The sequence below is a fragment of the Linepithema humile genome, chromosome 7 (genome assembly GCF_040581485.1).
Source record: "Linepithema humile isolate Giens D197 chromosome 7, Lhum_UNIL_v1.0, whole genome shotgun sequence".
NCBI classification, from domain to species: Eukaryota; Metazoa; Arthropoda; class Insecta; order Hymenoptera; family Formicidae; genus Linepithema; species Linepithema humile.
The window spans coordinates 18,304,652-18,330,203 of record NC_090134.1 but is presented as its reverse complement, the minus strand read 5'-3'; the positions used below and the strand labels follow the sequence as shown (position 1 = coordinate 18,330,203).

At 38.2% G+C, this 25,552-nt stretch overlaps 3 protein-coding genes across 6 annotated transcripts; 2 read left to right on the top strand and 1 right to left on the bottom strand.

Annotated features, from left to right (window-relative positions):
• The first annotated feature begins 253 nt into the window (after positions 1–253).
• On the top strand, positions 254–1,921 carry l(1)G0004 (lethal (1) G0004). Its single transcript, XM_012363314.2, has 3 exons — positions 254–775; positions 931–1,020; positions 1,112–1,921. Exons 1-3 carry the CDS (start codon positions 692–694, stop codon positions 1,640–1,642), a joined length of 705 nt encoding a protein of 234 aa, XP_012218737.1. The 5' UTR covers positions 254–691; the 3' UTR covers positions 1,643–1,921.
• On the bottom strand, positions 1,637–4,286 carry LOC105670027 (EARP-interacting protein homolog). 2 transcript variants are annotated; one of them, XM_012363312.2, is made up of 7 exons: positions 4,146–4,286; positions 3,668–3,814; positions 3,264–3,489; positions 2,879–3,099; positions 2,589–2,770; positions 2,217–2,513; positions 1,637–2,137 (listed from the first exon to the last, which is right to left on the bottom strand). In XM_012363312.2, the coding sequence occupies exons 2-7, from the start codon at positions 3,707–3,709 to the stop codon at positions 1,975–1,977; spliced, it is 1,131 nt and encodes a 376-aa protein (XP_012218735.2). In that variant the 5' UTR covers positions 3,710–3,814; positions 4,146–4,286; the 3' UTR covers positions 1,637–1,974. The 2 variants fall into 2 exon arrangements, with proteins under 2 accessions (XP_012218735.2, XP_012218736.2); XM_012363313.2 differs by having other exon boundaries at positions 3,880–4,207.
• On the top strand, positions 4,278–24,694 carry LOC105670026 (dentin sialophosphoprotein). 3 transcript variants are annotated; one of them, XM_067358610.1, is made up of 8 exons: positions 4,278–4,814; positions 15,544–15,807; positions 18,568–18,840; positions 19,161–19,456; positions 19,645–19,952; positions 20,073–20,256; positions 20,330–20,508; positions 20,641–24,694. In XM_067358610.1, the coding sequence occupies exons 2-8, from the start codon at positions 15,639–15,641 to the stop codon at positions 21,086–21,088; spliced, it is 1,857 nt and encodes a 618-aa protein (XP_067214711.1). In that variant the 5' UTR covers positions 4,278–4,814; positions 15,544–15,638; the 3' UTR covers positions 21,089–24,694. The 3 variants fall into 3 exon arrangements, with proteins under 3 accessions (XP_067214711.1, XP_012218734.1, XP_067214710.1); XM_012363311.2 differs by having other exon boundaries at positions 19,158–19,456; XM_067358609.1 differs by lacking the exon at positions 4,278–4,814 and adding an exon at positions 13,547–13,672 and having other exon boundaries at positions 19,158–19,456.
• Positions 24,695–25,552: the final 858 nt, after the last annotated feature.

The window sequence follows — 25,552 nt, the reverse complement described above, 5'->3', positions numbered from 1 at the left end:
GTTTATACAAAAATGCGGATTAACATAGATTTTTTCATCTACATGCTTCGTGCGATTTGCATTTAAATTATTACAACTTGTATCTTTTCGTAATCATTGAAAAATATGCCTTAACAAAGTAAAATTTCGCTAATGGAAAATGTATAAACATATATTGCAAAAATCATTCACGTGAATGATTGATACATAGGCTTGTTGACCTTTTAGATCAAATGTTATTAAGTATGAGTGATGAATTTAATTTCTGCTTTGCGATTTTATTAACGAAAACGATAATTTTTGAGAGATAGCGTATATATCATCTTATCTTATTTATTCAGAAGCCCTATTTAAAAATATATTCTTTCATACGCAATAGGTTATATTGAGCAGAAAAAAAGCAGCTTTATTATTGCGTAATTGTCTACTGAAGCCATTCAATTGTAATATATTGATTAAGTAGACGTCATTTTTTTTATGTTTATTGGCTTTGTCCTGTAAAGGTAACATCATTTAGTTCTTTGTTACGTACTTCCATGTTTATTAAGCTTTACGCTATTGCACATGCGTGAGATTTTTTCTGGAGTTCGGAAAACTGATCCGCTAAATGCGAGCCACGCGACTAGCGACTGCTTACGATAAACTACGTATACGGTTATAAAATAATATTATATATTATAAAGATTTCTCAAAGGAGAAGAAATTGTGCGAAATGTCGGCAACAAACATCAATCAACAGAATACTAAAATGGCGAAGTCAACCAAGAAACGCCAGGCCGATGATACTCACATGGAGGTACTATATTAGGTTATATTAATAAGCATTGTTTGTGTTTGGAAATACTTTTGTTTTTTTTAGAACAATTGTTTTATGAATGACAAAATTTATTAATGTATCTTGTTCTTCATATATGTTAATCTCATATTGGCTAATTTTTCTTTTTTTTTTAGGTGGAAGTAATTAATGGTATACAAGGAAAAGCAAAACAACATTCAGCTAATAAAAAAGCTAAGAATGTGCAGGGTGGAGAGCAAAGAAAGGTAAGATAATAGGAAAGTTTGTGTAATTTTCTAATAATCTCATTTATTAACATTAATGCAATAATAAAATAATAAATAATTTTTATTATAGATATCAATACCAATGCACAGATATACACCTTTAAAGGAAAATTGGTTGAAGATTTTTACACCCATTGTTGAACATCTGAAATTGCAAATACGCTTAAATCTAAAAACTAGAAATGTTGAAATTAGAACATCGCCAGAAACTGTAGATATTTCAAATCTCCAAAAGGCAGCAGATTTTGTGAAAGCTTTTATTTGTGGATTTGATGTAGAGGATGCTTTAGCATTGTTACGTTTGGATGATCTTTTCGTGGAAACATTTGAAATACAAGATGTTAGGCAACAGTTAAAAGGTGATCATCAGTCTCGAGCGATTGGAAGATTAGCAGGTAAAGGTGGGAGAACAAAATTCACTATTGAAAATGTGACAAAGACCAGAATTGTCTTAGCAGATAGTAAAATACACATTCTCGGTTCTTTCCAAAATATACAACTAGCTCGTAGAGCAATATGCAATTTGATTTTGGGAAGTCCACCTTCCAAAGTTTATGGACAATTGAGAAATATAGCTAGTAAGATTGCAACACAGTTTTAATAGTTAATTATATATTATATTTGTATTATAAATATACATACATATACATTTTATTCTATATTCTTCTTAGTTGCATTGTGTTCTGTACTTGAAATAAATATAAATAAATATAACTCCTAATTTAAAACAAAAAAAGGAGAAAATAAAAGTTGAAAGTACAGCAAATACAGCTAAAAAGAATAGCCTTATAATTATAAAAACTATATTTAGTAGTATGTACATATACATTGTGTACACAATGATACTGAATATTCGCAAAGAAAAATTTACAAGAAATAACGATGTGTTATATTATAATCTCCATATCCCATTTCCCATCAAATATTCCAGATTCACAAAAGTATTTGATATTTATATTTACGTGGCACTTTATTTAAAACTAATCTACCATCATAACTGAGAGATGCAAATGTCCAGGGATCGGCAGATGACCATTCCACTGCATACACACTGTCTTCATGTTCTTCGTATCTGCCTACAAGGCCATCTTCTAATCTGAAATGTCATAAATGTATGCATTTTCTTATTCTGCTTGTAAACTGTTCACCAAATATTATTCATGATATTTATTTACTTTTTTTTGCCACAAGATTCTTCATTTTGCAAAGACTCATCCTCTGCTGACACCACATGTCCAAACGGTTCAGACGAAATAGATGCAATACTGCATAAAATCACTCTAGAATCACTGCTGGACGTTAAAACAAGCTGATCGTGAAAACGGTTAATTCTTATGTTCCACACCCAATGCGAGTGTTCCATGCGTGATAGCACTGGTTCTGTTGGTAATCGAATGTCCCAGAACTTCATATATCCATCATCACCACAGGTAGATAGAAAGTACTGACGATTTACATTAAAATCTAAATCCCTGAAAAAAGAATAAATCAAATATTAAAGCGATTGATTTAGTTTCATTAAAGATTAATTTTTACATTATTTTTACCTGATGATTTGCGAATGCGCAGATAAAATGGACCACGCAGCATTGGCTGGACTTCTAATATCCCATCCTCGAACGTTGTTCTCATTCAATGTTACAAACTGATTAGCACCATTGTGAGGATTCCATTTACCATTCGTAAATCGTGGCTGACCCTTGCCTGCTAAAGTACCTGATGTTACAACCTGAATAAAGGTATTTAAAAAATATTAGTTTTATAAGAATAACAGATTTGAATCTGAAGTAGAATATTAATAGATTAATCTTAATTGTGTAAATGAAGTAAATAGTACCTGTGGTCCTTTATTTACCAAATCCCATAAGATAAAATTATTATCTACCACAGAAACAACCTTTTTACTATCTGTAGGATGATAAGCAATACTTTTAAGATCAGTTCCGTAAGGAGTTGTATCGATTTCTGCTAGTTTATTGAGTTGCAAAATATCATTAGTATATTCTTTCATCTCAGGAAATTTCCAAATAGCTCCTTTCATTTGACAGGTGCCTTCCTCTGAAAAAAAGCAAAAGTTTCTTAAATTATAAAAACATATATTTTAAATCACAAAACTATTAATAATATTTTAATTGATTTATTTTAGTTTATTTTAGTTTAAGTAATAAAAGAATTCTGGAATTGTAACTTTAGGAAATTAAATATATGATGATTATATTTACCACTCAAACTATTATAACATGTAATAAATACATCAGGTTCAGTTGGAGAAGATTGTAAGGACCAAATTTCTCCTACTGGATGTTGGAACACTTGAGTTTTCAAATTTCCTGTTTCTTCATTAAGTTCCACTAAATGCACTTGATTGTTGCTAAATTTTAAAGATTGTGTTCCTACCAAAAATCTTACAATATCAGTCTCGGCTGTTTGGGCGCATAGTGCTCTCGTCTAAAATATAAAAAAAACATTACGTATCTTATGTATAATTTATTGAAGAAAATTTTTATTGTAGTAATACTTATTCATATCGATTAAATAACGATAGTAGACTGTATTATTTAACAAAGGCATAAGATAATTAAAATAAAGGACCTAAATTTACTTAGAATTCATAACTACTACATACTTGGAACTCGAGTCCGTATATTATAGGATTATCGTTTTCCATGTTGAGTATTGCGTTTCACCATATAAAATATAGCATTTATTAAAACTTGCAGAAAAATATATATGTAGTTTCTTGGGCTTCGTTAAATAGAATTAACCTTACAATCTGTGAAAAACACATAGTAAACAATCTGAATAATGGCGAAACTAGACAAGCATTTGATTACCAACATTATTTTAGGGCTTATCGCGAAATCACAAGATAATCATTCCAATTATAAACATTTATTCAAACAAAGTTGCATAACTGCAGAAACATGTTCACAGAGGAAAACGTCATTGTGACACTTTGCATATCAGTTGATTTTTCGTGATTTTATGAAGTTTGACTGAATAAAATCAATATAAAATCCGGCAAGAAGATTAAAAATAGAAGTAAGAAATTCTTTGAGACTGATAATACTGTGAAATAAATAATGTTATTTTGCAGGTCATACATGCGGGATGGATATTTTATCGGACAAAGCGCTCAGGTTATGCTATTGCGCTCGGATAACTTCATGTATAGCAGCCTTTAGCGCGCAGCAGTGCGGAGCAGCGCCGACGACCGATCCGCTATAAGTTATCGGAGCTCACCGGCAAGACCGTCATTGAGCGCCTTCAGACGGGAAGGCGTCGAGTGTACGTTCCCCTTCCAGTCGGCCGCGGCAAGCCGTTGCTTCGTGTCGTGATCGAGCGAACGAATCGACGTGAGCGGGCAGCCACAGGCAGTCGCAGGGACCTGTGGGGTCAGCCAGCGGATATATTATGTCAAAGCGAGCCACGGCGGCGTATCGAACGTGAGCGCGATCGCGAGCAACGTCCGTACTCCCGTTCGCGGGAGTGTCGTCGTTGGTGCCTCTCGCGTAGCTCACACGTACGTAAGTACACAAGTGCGAGCCAGGCGGCCAGCAGTGGAGTGCCGGATGCAGTTTTAAACGCACATACGTCGTCGTCATCGTCGTCATTGTCGTCGCCGGCCTTTCATCGCCCGTGGCTGCTACATCCCGCTGTCGGTCAGGATCCTGGACGCGAATGAATGAGTGATCCTCGCGGTGTTGTCCCCGCGCGATCGCACGCGTCCCTTCTTTCGAAACCGCCGCTATGCTGACGCTGCAGCATCAATTGTGAGTACCTGTCGTCCAGAGTAAGCGCCTTATCGACACGCGCATATTTTTCGTCGCGTGCGATAGCACGCGAGTTCCCATGCACGCGTTTTTAAGCGGGTGTATTTTTTTTTTTCTCGTGTGTGTTGTTTTTTGAGCGGAGCATTGCTTAGTTCGCGGCCGATCGACAAGGTTACCGAATGCTTTTGTGTTCTGTTTTTCATCTGTTTTTATTTTATTATCAATAGATTTTAAACTGTACGATCAGCGCGACGATTCATGGTTAGTGCATGCAATATTTGTTTGTCATGTAATCAGCTGTTGTTGAACATCGACTTGAATTCGCACGAGATTTGAATTAATCATCGAGATTCGCGGATGTCGGAAATATGAGTTATCGTTAAAATTTTCAAAAATGTTACAACTCAAGTGGAGCGAAATATTTCCATAAAATATTGTTCGTGTCGAAAAATATGTCCGTGTCGGAAAAAAATATGCATTTAATAAAAGTCATACTGCCAAACATATATAACACTCCGGATAAGCTGCTTAAATTTGTTTAGATACATTTTGATTTTATCTCCGATTTTCTATGAAATTGGGCAGAATGGCTTTGAAGTGTAATGCATATTTATTCAGCGCAAACTGCTATTAATTGCTTTTAATTGAACGATTTTATTGATGTTTAATGGCATCAATAAAATACCATGTCAAACATCGCGATACAATATTGGTATTTATGACGTCTGTACGTTATTTTTTATGAAGAGAAACGCATATAAATTACATGAAATGCATACCAACTGTATGCGAGAAAGGAAATTCGAAAGGCTCATGACGCATAAATGTAATCATTTTAAGTATTCGCTTTAGAAGCGTTTTGATATAATACTGTATCATTATAATAATACTACATTATGACTTATCCTAATTCTAGATTTTAGTTTAAAAAATATGCTTTTTGTTCTTCTTGCCGGCGAGCTGAATTTTTCTAGACGCAAAAAATTTATTCTCACTACAATTTACATTTCCAAATTATCAAAATTTCTGAAACAATTTTATCGTCTCAGATAGCTTCGATTTTATAAATATCGACTTCTATGCACATCGATAATTGGAATGAATTTACTTCATCTATCTATCGAATGCGATAAGGAATGCATTTATAAACCTATTATATGACGCACGGATAAATGTTTTGATGATCGCGCACGCGAGCGATGCACATTCGGATTCATTGCGCTCCCGATTCAGTATCGCTTAAATATTCATATTAGTCTGTAGACTCGAGTTAATTGAACTATTAGACGGTGGCCCTCGTCTCGCCCCGTTGTCGTCGCCGTCGCCGTTGTCGCCGTCGCCGTTGTCGCCTGACTCCGGCGTCATCGTCGCCGCCGTCGCTGCAAAGATCGGTCAATTTCCCGATAAAGCCCACACGGACATCCGCATTCGTGTGCGACACGCGACCTATCGATTTTCGTATTTTATTATAGGTCGTAAACATTCTGTTAACGTTAAGTGAGACTTCATCAGCTCGCCGCCTCTTTCTAGACATAAAAGCAAAAAGTAGCAGACGATTTTTTCGAATTTTTTTACAACATCCATCGAGACGGTTATCAAAAACAAAGGCGTAAACGAAGTTAATAAAGGAGAAGTATTGTTTACTATTATTTTTCATGATTATTGATATTTTTTGCAATTATTTCTTTTCGCGAAGTTTTCACGAGATTAAACGCCAAACAGGATCGTTAAGTTTCTCGATCTGATCTGCTTGCTCGCAGTCCTGTAATTAATGCATAATCAGTAAACTCGCTTTAAATCTTGAGTTTCACTTTGATCAATAATGTCGCGTGTTTGCACATCATGGAAAGTTCTTCCGGTTATCGTGTATTCGACGAATTTTCGCCGCCAGATTAAGACGATTACCGAGAAGCATATCGCGTTTAATTTACATTGGACACTTTACATGTCTGCAACAGGACACAGCCAAAATCCAACAAATAGAATTGTATCCGCTCCAAACTCTCGTTTATCCCTTATCTTAATTTTTTCTTTATTACCGGTTTATTACCGGAAAATAATTTAAAACTTTATCACGACATTAATCGCTTTCACCATCATCGGCTAATTCTACGACCAATGTTATTTTTAGCATTTTTCATAGATGACGACTGGAAATTTTGAAGGAATTTTTCGGGCGTTAGTTTCGAGCAATTAATTGTGCGATATCTTTATCCGACTAATTCCTTCTTAACGTTTATGAGGTTCTTAACATCTGCCCCGAGTCAGCATCTTTAGAATTGAATTTAATTAGTTAATTCCACCTAACAACTAATTTAATTAGTATCTGCAGGCAAATTTTACGTTTGTTAAAACGTGATAAAATACAATTGAGGGAACGATTAAAATTAATTAAATACCAAGTCAAATAAAAATATGACCTAATAATTTTAAAAAGACAAGATTTCTTATTTTGCTCATTGCAAGGGTGTCTCGGGGCTAGAACGACCGACATCCAATTAATGCTCTATTCAAGTCGGACATTAATAATTTCGAGCACAGTAAAAACAAACTCTTATTCCGCCGAGACCGCGCCGTTGATTAATGCTCGTAGAAACGAAGCTCTCCCATTGTCTATTTCGCAAGGAATTGAACTCGTGCGCGATAATGCAACACGCGCTTTTGTACCCCGATAAAGATGATTTCACCCTTTATCGAGAGGATGAAGAGGACCTTGGCATTAGCCTCTAATCGAGCGCAAAATGTGCTCTCGCTGCGCATTATCCTGGCATCTTACTTTGTTCTACGCCGTAGATGGATGATCACGTGTGTGAGAACGTGTGCGGAAAACCGCTAGCTTTTAAACAACAAGGTGCATTTCCCACCTACGCGCTTGTGTGTGTACTTGCTGATTACGGTACATCTATTATTGTTATTACGCGTTGCGCATTGCGAGGCGTTAAAATTGGTTCAACGCGAGATGTTCATTCGTGCGTTTTTTTTTTATACGGCATGCCGGAAACGCACGTATATTCGATGGTCACGTAAGATTTCGTGGTGTAACCAACCTTTATGCTAACGTTCCTTCTAATTGCGTTTGTGATATCGACACGGTCACGTGTATACGCTTGGCAACATGAAAATTATGATTTCCTTCCGGTTTCCAAAGCCCTGTCCTCTTTCGTTAGTCTTCGGTCTTGCGTAACTTGCCGGCATTGCGGCTCGACATGTCTAGCTGACGCGTTTGCGAAAAGTAGTCGGTTATTAAAATGCAAATTTTTGTTCTGACAATCGTACGATTTTGACTCAGCACATTTCCTCCCGTGTCGTTGTATTATTTCGACAACGCATTAAAAAATGGAAACGCGAAGCTGCCATCCGTAAATTCTTACGTTTTAATTTATCAATTTTTTTTTTATTGGAGAGATCGCCGTGGAGCACGGATTGTAGCAGGGATTATATATTATATTCTTGTTAAAGAGATAACATTAATCCGACTCTCGCTGATAAGTTAAATAGAGCAAGAATTTATCTTATTAAAAGCCACTAAAACGCCAAATGGCGATACATTTATATCCGATTGATACTGCAACTTCGAGTTTGACCGTTAGACCGATTGCTCGATACTCGCATACATTGAAAAAAATGACGTTTAACGCCGATCCGGAACTTCGAGGGGAAGAGCAGCTGGCCTTTCCAACGATATGCTTCGCTAACACCGTTGCACGCGTGTAAATTGCACCGCAGATGCTGCCTTGTGTATTACGCCCACTTAAAAATAATCTAAACCTCCATCAGGCATTCTCCGTTAACGTTTCGCGCTACCGATGCCGCTTCCACATCCGGCAGTGTATCGAAGCTATCGGAGCTATCTCGATATCGAGAGATTTATGCGCGATCCAGTCGTTAAATCTCGTTATACCTTGTTATCGTTAAATTCATTTGCGGTTTCGAAAGCGTCAGACGAGATGCCGTGCGTGCATCATCAGGTCGATACACTATTCGCGTATAATCGTTGCATCGAGAGCTCCAGGAGACAAGGCCGTGACATTTTCCGCACTGGTTTTCCAGCGGCCTTTTGTAAGCCAGGCGAGCGTTTCAAAATACGGGAGATACGGCTGGTTGTGTTCCCCGGTACACTTTGTGAAAACATTTTGTGGCTGGAAGTGCTGGAAAGGACGGGCGGAGCAGCCTCGAAATGCGCATAACGACGCCGTATGTCATCGCCACCCGGAAAAAGCGATACCGACTCGCTCGCGGGCTCGCCAATTGCGAGATCTCAATTCCGAGATCTGCAAAATACACGACCGTCTATGATGAATGTTAAGCGGCTCGACAATCGTGATATATTCGAAAAACAGTGCCAGGATATTATTCCCAAAAGTGTGCAATAATAAGGAAATGCGGAAACAGAATTCTTCTACATTTTCAATAAATGTAAGGAATAACTAGACTCGTGAAACTTATCAGATTTATCTTTGAGATAAGAGAGCCAAAATTTGGCTCTGTTTATTTTAAAATAACTTTAGTAATAAAAAACTCAAATATTTATTAATTATATAAAAATTTTGAAAATTTAAATTTGAATTAAATCTTGATTTTCAAGATTGAAATAAATTTAAATTTGAATTCTACTTATTGAGATTATATATAAATTTGTGAGTATCAGTTAAATAATTTAATTCGTCGTTTATTTAAATTTATATTAATTAATAATTAAGATTGACTTGGTTTCGCCGGGTGTCACGTAGACAGTTCTACATAGACAATCTTATTTGTTCTCTTGTTTTGGGTCACGTATCTAGGTTTCGTCCACATTTCTCGCTCCTGTAGAAGTCGTCTATTGTTCCTCGGGAACGTATGAGCCGGGAATTCAATGTCAAAAGCGAGATAGAAATAGCACGCTGACGAGTGGCCAGAGAAAGTGGTGTGTATCGATCCGCGGTATCGTCGCGGAATTGTGTGCAAACAGAAACAAAATCCCTCTTCTAGTTTAACGGTCAGAACAAGCTCGGAAATGAGAAAGTGACAGTCTGCGGTATTAAAAGCAGCGGCGTTAATGGCAATCTTTTATTCCGCGTTAACGATACACTTTTCGACGAGTAGAATCCACAAGAAATCCTCGTGCAAATCCTGTTTAAATTCGTACTTTCTCAGACACTGAGATGGATGAATGTAATTTTGTGTAAATATATTTTAATTTAATGAAAGCCTCACTGATGATGCTGATAAAAAAATAAACGAGTGCGACGTGACGCAAGGGTCCTTTTACGCAACGGGATGCAAACATTGTACGACACGTATAAGTGGACCATAAAAAACATAAGGTTACACTGACGTCATTATAGACAACGTGACGTATGAAAGATATCTTTAACCTTCCGTTTACCTGGCTGGTGAAGGTTACTAGGGTGCGCTCAAAGGCTCGCTCGGGGTGTGAATACATCCCTCGTAGGGAGGATTAATTAAACGACGGTTAATTAAACTTTCCTCGCGTGATAAAATTTTTTAATCTGTAAATTCGCGATAAAACCCCTCCGTGAACTTCGCAACGATTAATGAAGCGAGATATTCTCGAAACTCCGGCGTGTTTGGTTTATCGTGAAAGATATTCGTTTAAATTAATGACAATTTCACTCCTCGCTAATGCTCTCGTCTCTTCGCTCGCCGATGCCCTCGATTCTTTGTTCTTTCAAATCTCAAACGATTGATTCAGACACTTGAATCACATTGCGAGAGATTCTTGACATTCCGGCGAGTTTAGCTTATCATGGAAGACATTCGCGTGCGTTTAAATTAATGACAATTTCACCCCTCGTCTCGCTAACGCTCTCGTCTCTTCTCTCGCTAATACCCTCGATTTCTTTGTTCTCCTCTCAAATCTCAAACGATCGATTCAGTCACTTGAACCACATTGTGAGATGAAACCGGAAAGATAACCACGCCAGCTATGAATGAACACTGTTCGAGCTGCATAAGCCGGCGCAGTCGGCTGGCGCACAGTCGGTTCGATATTGGCCTAGACAAAACCGGAAATCTGAGTGACAGCAAGACCGATACATTTTACGTCATGCGCATTTCTCTGAGTGTGAAGGTCATTACGAGCATCCACGTGTATTCCGATGGCATTTCTATTGAAGTCGCACGGCGCGCGTTACATTTATTTCCAACACCGCCCTTTCTCATTCAATAAACTGATAAGTCCCGCTGCATGAGTGATGCGCCATTGAAACGTCTGAAAGAAAAGGAAATAAGAAAAATATCACATCTTTTTATAACGACCATTGTTTTCCTCACCTGTTTATCGCTCTAACAAGCATAAATCGCGATGTCTTAATGGAGTGTCTTGAGACCCGGAAGAAAATACGGTTCTTTTCGGAAAATAGAGTGTTACGTCGTGTCTCGTGTTTCTTCCCTCGGTCTACAATTCGTATGATCCGCGCGCGTTTGCGGAACACGCGAGGAAATAACAAACAATTACTAACATTTAGCTGCTCGTACGCGATACTCGTACACGGCGAACCATTGGTTGCCCGCAGAAATTACGCGGAACTAGACGATGGGCGCATCCTGCTGCTCTGTGCCGGTTGTCGGATATGCTAGGCTAGTGTTTTATTACGCGTGGCAAATAATCAGAAAGTTCCAAGCGGAAGCGACGCGCAATTCGTTTCACCAAGGTCCCCGCGCAAAGTGGTCAAAGCGATTCGTCGCGCTCTTTAAATTGTCGTTAATGTTATTCAAATATAACTGTTTGTCGAAAATGCATGTTTTTTTTTTTGCCGCTCTCGCAATTATTTTCTCACGCACGCGACAGCGCGCTCGACAATTTTAACCGCAAAAATGCAAACCTATTACGAAAATTGTATAAAATTATACGAGTTATACGATTAAAGAAAATTGTTATATTTTATAAAAAGAAATTAATGAGGCGCGTATATAAAATTTGATATATTACACGTCTGTGCATGCCGTGCAATGCAATAAATTTTATTCAGCACACAATAACGGCGGTAATTCACGTTTTTGAGAGACGAGGACTATTCGCTAAGAGCAAAAATATCATTTTCTATCGTGAGCAACGAATGTGGGACAAGGCCACTCGCCAGGGCGAAAATATTATAAATGTAACGTACCTGCCGCTACCATTCGCACCCGGCGACCCCGTCAATTTTACTATTATACTCAATAGGACCTGTCAGAGCAGGCGAGTTAGGTGAAAACGCGAGCACAGCCGCAGAGGGGCGAGCGGACGAATTGATTCCGCCAGAGGTGCCGGGAATCCTTTTGCGCCGTTCAAGGATGAAGCTGACGTTTCAATCGCCTTGTCCTGGATTCGGACGACTTTCCCCCTCCGTGTCCCTCCCGGCGGGTAAGTTCGCCCCCGGGAAAGCCGTTCGGACTCGAGGGGGGCCCTTCGCTCGATCTAAGACCGCCAGCTGCGCCGGCTTTTACCGCGCGCTCGCAATAATTGGCTAATTAAGTCACCCTCGTAGCGCGCATCGGTGTCCTGATAATTTAGTCCCTGGCTACTCTCTGATCTCTTCCTGCGACACGCGGCGCGATGTGGGTCAATTGCTGCGCGTACCATAAAACTGTTGACCAGGCGGATTCATTCGACACATCCGTCAATGGTTTACGAGCGGTTATATGACTACGGGCCGCGTTGTAGGGCTTGACGTTTTTGCGGCCACTACGCGGCATTTAACGCGCCCATCAGTGCTCGGAACACAAGGCCATCTTTCATTTACGGATCCTTCGATTCATTTAACGTGAGCTTTTTTTCGAAGGGCCTCGATAGACTGTTCTTACGTTAGACGCGATCGAGAATGGGGGCTCAAAGATGTAAATGAACAGTGAGATCTTTCTTCGAGCTTAAATAAAAATTGAGAATTAACCGAGAAAAGATCGACTCCAAATTGCTCGTAAAAAATCCATAGCCGCTCGCTAAATCTGGGACATCTAGGATAATTTATAGTCGACACGTGAGATTTGCGTTCTTCCTCATAATAATTGCGGAAGGCGAGGGCGATCCGCCTCCGCACGCTTCAACTCTTTATAGAGACATTGCGATAATAATATCCCTATTATTGTGACAAATCTGTATAAAATAGTTCTACATATAAACTAATGTACTCTTTTTATTCCTCGACGTTGTGATTTGTAAAGGGAATCAGTTTCACTTTGATACGTACACACAGTTATACAAATTTAATATATTGGGGATATAAATATTCACAAGGAGAGGGAGAATTTGACTTGCAAAATAATATACAAACACTGCCGGTCGAGAGGCTACATTTAAAGGATTGATTTTCGCAATCCAGTTTCCGTTTCTATAAACAGTGTGCTTGAAATGTAATTAATTATTGTCAAACGTAATTAATTGATCTTTTCCCTCCGGAGGTAAAATTGCAAATTTGCATCAACCGTGCTTCGTACATTGTCCACAAATAATCCATTGCATATGTTTTTTCACAATCGGCTGACGGTTGATTCCTCTTTTCAGCCGTCTAAGCAAGCACGTGATACACGCGCCGCTTATTGCTTATAGCAGGACAAACGTAGGCAGCTTCCGCTCGCCGGACTGTCTAGCAAACTGCGCAAACAACAAACCGGCGCAGGCAAGTGCCGTGCGTAGGCGGCACGATAACGCACATGTGCGACGCGGCGGGACGCCTTTTCTTTACTTTCCCAGTGCACGGGATCTGCGGACCATCGCGTGAACATTCGGTGTGGAAAACTTAGTTGGGAACAGTTGGATCCCCCGCTGTGGGATTCACGTCGGAGTGAAACTTTTGTCCTTCCGCACGCGTGGGATACTGTCTTCTTGCAGTTTCGTCACGTTCTTCACGTCACGTTCGCTCGCAATAATACGATCGGTAATCACTGATGTGTTACTGTGATTTCGTCCAATTTGTCGCGGGATACGACGACAGTGTAATTCTTTCCCGCAGCGCTTTGATTTCAAGTTTTATTTGTACCACGGAGCGTGTTGAAAGCGTACGATCGTCGATTTCGATACCAGAGTGACTTCGCACACTTAAAAAGATATTTCACGCTAAGGAGCTCCTCGAATCTCGTTTCGTTAAAAGCGCTCTAATTTTATCGCGTTACATTTTACCTGCCAATTTGTCGCAATTTGAAGCAAAAGGTCGGGAAACGATTAGCGCAGATCGATGGACAGCCGGTATCGGTTTACTCGCACGCGTGTGCCAGCCGTGCGAATACTTACACGCGCCGTATACACTTGCGATCGCCGATACCTGCATGTCCTGGCGGTGCGCGCACGCGGTGTCCAATGCAGTTAGGACATTTTACGCTCACGCGCGCGCTTTCGTACGTGAATGCACGGATAAATACCGTTCGTCGAGCGCATCGACGACGGCGACAGACACGTAGACATGCTTGCCGTGATATTATCGGCCGCCTTTACGTGCACGGACACACTCGCGCTGCCGCGACGGTATGCGTCTGCTCTCGGACGAGAAGGACTCGCCGCCGAGCTTTTTGCTTGGTCAAGTCGAACGATCCCGCTGTTTCAACAGGCGAGAGATATACCGTTCGCCAACCGAACGCCATTTCGGACCGTGTAGGACCACTCGAATTTCATGGGATATATCAGTCCTTTTATCTTTCGGTATCCGCGCACTCGTGTACTTCATTCAAAGTTCTCGTTCGTTGGAAAGTTTCTCCGCAATTGTTTAACAAGCTTAATAATTAATTTCAAAATTAAAACTTATATGTTTATATATATTTCTATTTATCTTTATTAAATTAAAACTTTGATAGATAAAGTAAAAATAAAACTAGAATTAATGCGAGTAAAATTACTTAGTCAGTTTTTAATAAAATTTGATATTTGAGTTTTCCTCTTGAGTTAAATAAAGCGGAGACTGTAATAAATTTTACTAAAATTAAAGTTCAAGTTAAATTTGGTTAAGCCAAAGTAAAATATAACATTAACGATATCATTCACGACGGCAATAATGACTTTGTTGAAGGTTTATTTTATAGTGTGAAGGACCTAGCTTAATTAGCTTACGATTGAAATTTATTGAGCCGTTGCTTTGTCGAATCGCGCTATTGTTATCGTTCTAATTTATACGTCGTGTGGTATCCGATATAAATAGATATAATGGTCTATGAAGTTCTTAAAAGCCATCGTCGGCCCTGCGCGCGAGTACGCCGACCAATTTAAGCGGCATTGTTACGAGAGAGTCACGAATGGGAGATGCCTTTCGGTGCGATCGCGTAAATTGGAACGACTATTGATATGAGAGCGGGATCCGATGAAGAGAGGGCTACAGGTGCTCTCCTCCTCTCCGTGCATTTTATCCTTTTGTAAAACGAACAGGTAGTCCCTGCATTGTAGAGTCGGTATTATGGTAATGGTAGGCGTCTGGTCGCGATAGTATTGAATGCGACCGGCTTGATAAATATTAAACTAGGCGCGAGAGAACTGGTACTTTCTCACTCGATAGTCGAGCGAGTGCTCTCCGCGTGCTTTAATTCTAGTCTGCGCGAAATTTCTTAATGCTCCCGCGAAACAATAATTCTCAGTCTATTGCGAAGACGGGTAGATTATTTTTATTTGTTTCTTTAGCGTCGGATTTATAATTCTTGCTTTCAAATGGACACACATGTAATAAAATTACATACTTGCAGAGAGAGAGAGAGAGCGTTGATAAACCTTTTCCTCTTTGGCATTTCTACTTTTGACGTCTAATGATTTTATTTTCGTCTTTTCCAGGGAGCAGACAATAGCTCGAAAATGGGGTTGAGACGGCGGCGTAACAAACTGAGCGGGACGTCGACGAGGTAATCAGCTTAGACCCCGTGAAGAAGATGATGACTGCCATGGCTCGGTTGCCCTGCAAGCAATCATCCTCGCCCTCGCAGCAGCCGAGAGTGAACAATTTCGGAAACAGCCGGAATCCTTACTGGGACATGCAGCAGGCCAGGCATCCTGCACCGCCGTATGTCAGAAATCATCATCGGCATACCGATTATACAGGTGAGAGCCCAGCGAATGCATTGCGAATCGCATCGCGAATCGATGCGTCAAGCCGCCTTTCGACGCGTGTATTTATTTTAAAAAAGAAATTTATGCACGCGTTTCGAGTCGCTCGAAGTTCTGTCTGAAATGGAACGAATTTCTATCTCGTAAATTCACCGGCGGATGACCAGTGATTTTATGCTGGTTTCCGCCTATGATTTCCGTCTATTATTTGTTAACGTAAAAAAAAAATATATATCCGCATTCGTAATATAATAATTTTTCTATAAAAATACAGGATATTATTAATTTCAAATTCTTTTCTGAACGATAAATCAGTTCTTTTGTGAACGATAAATCAGTCGTTTGCTAGGATGAAAGATTAATCATTGATGGTTTTTAAAATTTTTGTTGTTGTCAAATAACACATTTTTCAAGCAAATATATTGCACTTGTCGATATGTTCCGATAGAAAAAATTATTCGTTCGATTTTCCAGCCATATGAAATAGACTCGACAACAATTCGGCTTATCTTCGTCATTAACGTCCTATTGTGCGAGACCGTGTCACGTCCGATTAAGGACGAACGCCGATAGTCCGATAGCCCCGTTTCGACAATTTATAGCGAATGCAATGGCGCAATTCGACCCGACAAATTCAACATTACGATAACACGTCGCCATGTACTCGGCGAGTGACCTACGATCTCGAGGGTCGGACATCAATTTTCTCTAACCACGATAAAATAGATTTAGCACGAAAAGAAAGAATGGGGAAATATTAGCTTGACTATATATTACATTAAAAATATTTGCGAAAAATATCCATCACAAAAAAATCAAAATGACTTGAAACTATGTAGCTGAAAATGATTGAAAAAAAAAAGACAGGATATCATTAGTTTCAAATTATTCTTTTCTAAACAATAAATCAGTCAATATAATTAGCTTGCTAGGGTGATTGACGATTTTTAAACTTTTTTGTTGTTGTCAAATAGCACATTTTTCAAACAAATATATTGCACTTGTCAATATGTCCCGATAAAAAAATGAAACTATCAATCAAAGTTGAAACTTGGATGGAAATATCAACTGCACGCAGTTAGAAAAAATGTATAAATTTAATAAAGTTAAAATTAATTCTGTCGCTACTGTTTAAAGCTAACGCGCTATTATACCGCGATATCAATAAGCCATTAATATCGAATCAATGAGTCAATAAAAAGATAATCATGCCGCATGAACGAGCGTTGAATAGAAAGGTAGAAAGGCCATCGCTTCTTGCACTCTCGTCGCCGATTTCGCCATATGCACGACACAATATGTGTCCTTGAACGTTGCTGGCTGTCGTTCGGGCTCTTTTTATCGCCGCTATGTGTCCCCGCCATTATCGCAGTCGGTGGTTGTCTCTCCGGGGAAACGCGCCGGGTTTTATCTTTTCGTTACCACGGCGGCTGGCATGCTCTCTACGGGGACATGTGCGTGTCGGCGACGGGACACATGTCGTCAATCAGCAACAGTGCGAGACCCCGCGCGCGAAAACAGAAGGAGAGCGCGCAGATGCCGCCGTTTCGTCGGCGTTGTTCGCCCGTCATTAACACTCGCCCTCCGCCGTTCAGCACACACAAGCCATACGTTTTACTTGCGTGCTTCTGAGATACTTATGCGCACGTGTGTCTCCGCGCTCGATGACGCGATCGGTCGATGATGCACACAAGAATAGACCAGAACATATCGCGCGGCGGAGATATGAGAAAGAAAGTATTATCAGTGTTCAGAAAGTCGCGTATATTATATTTACGCTCATCGATGCTAATATTTGAGAAAAAGATTAACGTCGTGGCAAGGATTAATTGCGAATGAGAGAACATCTTTGATTGGAATAAACCGTGTTCTATTTATATCTTGTTTTGAAATTCGAAAACGTATGTGTATTTAACTGATGAACGTATGTGGCTGATCAACGATTTCAAACAATATTTTTTAGATTTTTAAGAAAGCTACGGGATCCGTGAAATTTGAGAAATGCAATGTCAAACATCATTTAACATTGAGTTTTTTTTTTTTTTTTACGTTGAGATCACATGCAGGTTTTCTACATATCGAGAATATCCGGTTTGTGAAACCGCGCGGAACGACATTTTCGCCAAATTGCCAATTAATATATATAAGTAAGATTGTAGGAAAGCGCGCTATAATTAATGGCAGAATTCTATTTCATATGCAGCAGTCATTCGTATGCCACATTAGCTCTCTGCCATGCATCTTAATGTATGCTTCGAATTGAATACTAAACAGCTGTATCTTCTACTTGCAATTATTTGGAACAATGAATTACTTTCATCACGTCGCCTTGCTCGATCATAGAGTTTTCTATATTGCGAAACTTTCGTGTGCTCTGATAATTAAAAATAGATACAGATAATGATACATTTTTTTTCAATAAGCGATGCATCGCTTTTTTGCCGGAGATAAACTTCAAATAAGCCCCGGTATCTGATGAAACGCGACACTTCCGAGACACCCGATAAGCTTAACATAAATCAGAGATCAAAGGCTCAGTTGGGAGCTAATATTCTAAAAAGCGGATGGTAGTTTTCATAAATTCAGCCTAGGTAGAGCCCGGTGCGTCATGTGTCGCACATGTTTTAACCCGACAGGCGAGTATCTGGCCCGAAAATGGTATTTCCTTCCAGGAAGCGGGATTATTTACGCCGCAATGTCGCTTACGGCGGCCCTCTTACCGGATTCTTTTTTTTTTCCACATGCGCGTCGCAGGGAAGCGGAAGAGCGCCGTGGAGTTGCTGCAGGAGACGAAAGCCTTTTACGTGAAGAGCGAGACCGTGCTGGATCGGAAGCAGGAGCTGAAGAACAGCGGCCACCTACAGGTCTCGCAGCTGAGCGCTCCGGGCGCACCGCCTGCCAGATTGCTGCGGAAATGCACCGGCAACTCGTCCGCCTGCCCTATGCAGCCGACGTCGCCGTCGCAACTGCAGCCGACCCCCATGACGCCGCCCTGCTGCTGGGCCTCGTGTCATGAACAGGACAGACGTAAGTCCAGCCGTTAAAGCCTCGTGGAGATCTCGCAAGCCCGTAAGGGATGCGAGTGCGATGTCTCAGCGCAAGCTGATAATCCCGGATCGAAATTCGTCGCCTTGAGATAAATTGTCGCGTCTGATGTCGCGCGACATCAAGTGATTTATCATCATTTTGTGCACGAAAAAAAGTCTAGAAGTAAAAGAAACTTTTCTTTCAAGTTTGAATCTACGAACATTTCTTCCGACTTCCCGAAATGTTTCTTCAATTTTTCATTTACGATTTATGTGCATTGTGCGAGGCAGCGCAAAGTGTAACCGCTGTGTTTGCAGTAGACGGAATTCTGAGTCCTCAACAAACACTGCCACCCGCGCTGCCACCGAAGAGTCCACGTTTGGTCCCGGTTCCCCAACGACGGACGATTTCAGGGCCCCCGAGTGGTACTGGGGGTGATCAGTTGCAAAACAAGCTGCGTCGACTGCTGAACACCGACAGCAAGGAAAACGTATTCTTTCCCGAGAGTCCGCCGCAGAGTGCGGCGCAAAGCAACGGCATACCGTCGAGGGAGGAGAAGTTCCGGTATTCACCGGGAAGTCTCTCGCCCGGCTGTCGAGATGAGGATCGCGTTCTGGTGAGGAAATCATGATATTCGACTCTTGCGTTGCGCCCGCAATAGTCGCCATACATCTTTTGTCTAATCATATCTATTAATTTTTACGCCAAAATGTGTTCTTGTTAAAAAAAACTTACTTATATTTCATTTAATAATAATTGCGTTGATTACGTCGTTGCATATTGTATTACTTGTGTGTTTCGCAGCGTTGCGCGCCGCAGGATATTCGTTTCAAGTTCGGCAGAAGCAATTCGCACTCACACACGTCTGGGAGATCCAGTCGAAAATCAAATAACTCCCCGTCGGTGGAAAATACGATATGTCACAAGTCCTTGCCGGATCTGCACACGAGCACACGTCGTCGGGCGTCACTCTCGCCGCGCGCGTCCACGAAATTGTCTGCGAAGCCACCCGCTCATCACCAAGCCACGAATACGAGCAATTGCCCGGATTACGAAACTAGTTCGGATTATTCGGATCACAGTTTTAAACGTGACGCCTTTTGTTATCGCAGGCAAGTATTTTCAACCTTAAGCTTTTCAATACCGATACAACTTTTGACCGATAAGTTTACTTTGTGTAATTTCAAGTCAAAAAAGTGATCGATTAACAGCCTTTTTTTATCGATTTTCAGTTCGCGACATATTCGACGATCTTTAGGATCTGGCGGCGGCGATGCGAGCAGCGTGTTATCCTCAGGTGGGCGTACGCAGAAGTCATCGGGTTCCAGTAAGCTGAGCCACGGCGCGACAGCCAGAGACTCCGGCGGCTCTTCTGGACATTGCACTCATCGTAGCGAACCAGCACCCAGAATACAAGTACAGATATATTAAAGAAAAATATATATTTCAAATACGCTGTTCGGTTTTAATAATCATCCATTTCTTGCAGGACTGTTGGACCCATATACGCAGAGATAGCGGCGCATCCACGCAACATTCTACCGAGAAAGATCGATCAAGAAAAGGCAGCTATATTGGCGGCACACTGCCTTCCGTTGTGAGACATTATAGTCCGGATTCTGAAAGCAGCAACAGTCAAACAGATTATAGTCCAACCTGCAACTCAAGGTATTGAGATGTTTTTTTTGTTTTTTAATTATTTGATGTACGTAAAAAATTTAAAATAGATCAGTGCATCATTATTTAAAGAAAATTGACGATATATAACATCGTTTGTTGTAATACAATTTGCGATATTAGGTTTTCTGACGGTTGGAAGGAAGGTCGCGGTCGGCCGATTCTAAGATCAAAATCAGACATCAGCGACCGATACTGGCGTCAGGATAACGGCCGTTCCAGCAAAGTATCTTCTCGCCCACCACGATCGATGACTCAGCTCGAGAACTTTTTCGACCGTTTAGGATTGGACTCTGACAACTATCAGCGTATAACGGAACCCGATTCGAAATCGTCGTCGCCCGTATTCTTCGATAGCGTCAGCTCCGTAGATTCGGCGCTGGGTCTCTATTCCTGGGTCGGTAGTAGCCAGACGAACCAAGGCAGCCAGTGGCAAAACAACTGCAGCATCGGTATGGGTAACGATGAGTGCAACCAAAGGGTAAATGATCCGCCGAGTATCGTCGAACGAAACGCACGTATTATCAAGTGGCTTTGCCAGTGTCGCAAAGTGCAGTTAGGATACAGTTAAACAACGAGTTTCGCAACGTGGATAAATTCTTTATTTTCAAGAACAATATACTTTAATCAACGAGACATTAGCGTTTGCCATTCTACAAATGATATATCAAATATCGTGCAGAAAGATTTGTTTCGTGTAAATGTGGAATTGATTGACGCTTTTTATCCTCCTTTTTACTACTTGCATAATTTAATCATTTAAGAATTTTCATCGATCCTATGTTGATTGCTTATTAAGAGGACGATTATTGTCGTTTTAATTTATTGTCCCTAACAATAGATGAATCTGTGCCATTTTATAATTACTTGTTACGATTATATGTGTTGTGCCTTTCGTCAAATTATCCTTATAAATTCAGGGTAAAACGTCTTCAAATTTACGTGTGTTTCAAAATCTATATTTTAATATAAAATATTTGGTGAATAAGAAATGTACGGTGATGTCTAATATTTTTGAAGGCACATTGAGAAATTCTCGCTTATATATAATATTCTTCTTGAACAAAAATTCGTTATTACGTTTTAATATTATTATCTTGTAATAAGTCTATGATATGTTACGCGAATTTTTTCTCTATTTAGCAAAGCAATACTAGATTATTACAAAATATTAACAAAGTTGTGCATAAAAATTACGGATTTTATTACATTTTGATGTAAAAAAAAAATACAAATTTAGCAACACGTTTTGTTTTTAATATTAATATTATTACTTGGTTTGTAGAAAAAAATTCTCGAGTGAAAGATATTTATCTCAAACTTATGAAAACTTATAGATCTAATTTCATAAAAAGAGATTAAAAAAAATGTTGCCTTTGCTCTTGTTGGTTTCTAAAAACCACACATATTTAAAGTAAGCGTTCAATTGATGTTAATATTTCATAAAATTTAGGGGATGATTGATGAGGTATACAAAATAGCTTGGTGTTAACCAATAGATAAAAATATGATTCAAATTTTGTAGTTTAGTAGAAATTGATGTGATTTACATTAATACTGTATAAAGTGAAAACGCTCATTCAACATCATTCTATTTTAATAATAATCTACAAAGATTTATGCTAGCTTCACTATAATAATCTTTATACTCATCAAATTTCATTTTAATATTGTACAATATGAATCATACAACAAAATGTGAATCATAGTAAATGTCTATTTTCTAAATTTACTTAAGATTGAAATCCAATAATACGCTGTATTTACGAAGACTGTGTGAAATCTACAAATGATATTAGCTTGGTATGTGAATCTTCATGTAACGCGTAACGCACGTTCAATTCCATTTGTATTGCTTTCTAAGTTATTGCACAGAGATTTAACCTTGTACTTACAAAGAGGAAAATGGAGAACTAATGTTCGATTATGCAAATGAATATTTCATATTTCGTGGCCGCAGATTTTTTTATATTTTAATAATGAATTACTCTTTTAATTACACATGGCAATAGTACTTACAGTTCCTTGTTTATTTGATTTTTGTTATTTTTTAATCTAATATTTCATTGTAATTAATATATGACGGCAATGCACATTTTGCAAAGAATAATATTTCATCTACGCATATGTATTTATGCTATTTTTTTAATTGACTATAGATATATTGAAAAGTATAGAATTGCATAACATATACGTATAATTATCTTGCGAATAAGAAGATTCAATGTCTGCATTGCCTGTCTTTTATTTTTTTCAATGAGAACACTTCTATTTTTGCTGTGCAATAACAAACACAATCTTTATCTGCGTAATAGAATTTAATTATTCATGTTTTCCTACTATTTAGTTCTCCCTACTCTATGGCAATCAAATAGTAGCGTAAAAAATTTTAAAAATTTACAAGATGTTACACTTATGTGATTCATATATTCTTATAACACGCGATTTGTGTAATATAAAATAGAGTTATTAAATCTTCTTTTACTTCAGGTGATATAGATGTTCTAATGCGTAATTAACACAGTTTTGCATAGTTTATAGCCGAAGTATGACAGCGTTCCAATAAGATGGAAAGAAATTGATACCATTACCTATGTAATGAAACTTTATATTCTTTTTAAGCAAGCAGTTTCAATGACTCTATATACAAGGTGTCTCGGGCATTCTGTATCCATTGCACACATTTAGAGGCCAAATTAAAATCTAAGTAGATTTATTTTCCTATCAAAGCACATTGATAATTTTACAGTTACAAATGACTGAATATTACAGGATTTCGGTGATTGAACTTCGAATTTTTAATTTGAGATTTAATCACTAAAATATTGCGTGTTAAAGATTAAGAAATTACATCAACAGGTGGCTTTACGATTAACTTCAAAGCAGCCAAAAGAACTAACATTGGGAACAAATTTGCGGTGCTTGAGACACTGTGTATAAGGTATTAGATTGGCGTAATAGTAGTATAATAACTAGCGTTTGCTATACTTACGATGCTCGACAAGGATATATAAACAAATTTATAAAGTTTGTAATCGCTGCTATAGTAGTAAAATGTAAAGCGTATTGCACAAAATTAGTCATGCGACAAAATTAGACATGCTTGTAATGTATATATATACATATATATATTTCCAAAATTTTGAAGTCATACAATCTTATTTTTCATGAATAGAAATATCTAGACGTAGCATTATACTGTGCATTTATACACATTTTAGGATTAACATTGCGGAACAGAAATTATTGGAATTGGATTCATACAAAGAATGACAGTGAAGACATTAAGTTAGATAGAATTAGGTTCCAGCTTGCATAATATGTTCTACCATACACCTGCTTTGTAAATTATGATTTTTAATTTCAAGCAGGATATTTGAGAACAATAAATTTATGTACAAATTTCACTTTATGTCAGTACGAGATAGAGTTGCTATGTTACTAAAACGTATGACTAAACGCTTATACAATTTTTACGTAATGTCATATTATCTTATCAATTAAGTTATCAACAAGTTATTAATTGGAAAAAGAAATTATAGTTCTCTTTTTGTATATTTTCCAATGTTTACAGCTACGTATATGTGTTTTAAGGGTTAGTCATCTCATTTCATAAGTGTCTTTTTTTTTAGATAGTATTCTACTTTGTTACTCACAGAGTATATTTTGTAAGAGTATATTTTGCTGTTGCGATTTTCTCTCTCACAATGCATTCTTTTCATACCTATAATGAATCTCGAGAATTAAGAATATCAAAACACATATTAGAAGCACGGAGAAAATTTAATGATAATTGAAGGAATTTATATAACATAAGACATTTAAAGCTTTCTGTCGCAATTTTCTTAATCTTTCACTTTCAAGCGTCTCAAGTGCAAATACATACATATATCCGTGTATTACGAATTATTATAAAAATTCATTTATATTTCCTATTGAGGAGCTTGAGTATTTTTGTATATGTGTAAGTACAAGATGAATTGAAGCTCTTTTTGTAAATTTAGATAAGAATGCGCACTTACATTGTGAAATTTTCAATGTATCTATATAATATTTTGTGATGCATAATATTTAATATTGTTAAACCCATGAATTTTTAATTGCTTTTATAATCTAGTCATGTAGAAAACAGAATATGTTAAACTTCAAGATATTATTAAATTCCTTCTAAATATTATTGAACCTTTTATTTATTATCCCGCAAACATTCTCTACAATAAATTATAAAAATACAAAACGCATTATTTTTTATTGTTTTGTTCGCTGTAAACTTGTAGTTTAATAATGTCAAAAATTTATAAATTTTATTCTATTTCTCATTCATGGCTTAAGAAAGAGGGATAAAAGTAGTTGAAAAAAGGAGTTTTGAAAGTTTCTGAAATAATAACACACACACACACACACAACTTGTTTAATTCTTTTTTGATATAGTGTATAATCTTATTTGAACACTTTGAGATTTTATCAATTTTAATTTATATGATTAAAAATAATTTGCACATCTTTTTTCGTTTCTAGAAATTCGTCAGTTAATTAACTACAGCAATTTAATTAACAATAGTAAACTTTAAGAAGATAAAACTAGACAATGGAAATCTTTTCATAATTTTATAATCATTTTGAGAATGTAAATACTGTCATACTGTCATACTGTTAAAGTTAACTAAAATATAATTAAGAATTGTATATTTATTTTATCAAAGTTAAGAACCCGACTTTTAAGATTTATTTAACAAATTATTAACAATTGGGATTTTGAATTTTACAAAAAATATCTTCCAGAAGCTTTAAAAAAGACATATGATTTATTTCAGAATTTTATCTGTATTTAACACTGTCAAAAGTAGCCCTGAAGCGAAAATAAGCGTGTAGAAAGCATGCGGTTATATATATATATGTTAGAATAGCCCTGAATCAGTCGATTTTAGCCGGGATTTGGTGAAATAGTTAACAGGAGCACATGATGATCGAGGAGCTCGTCGAGAATAGCGCCATCTTTTGATCAGATGTTGCAACATGACGAAACCACTGATGG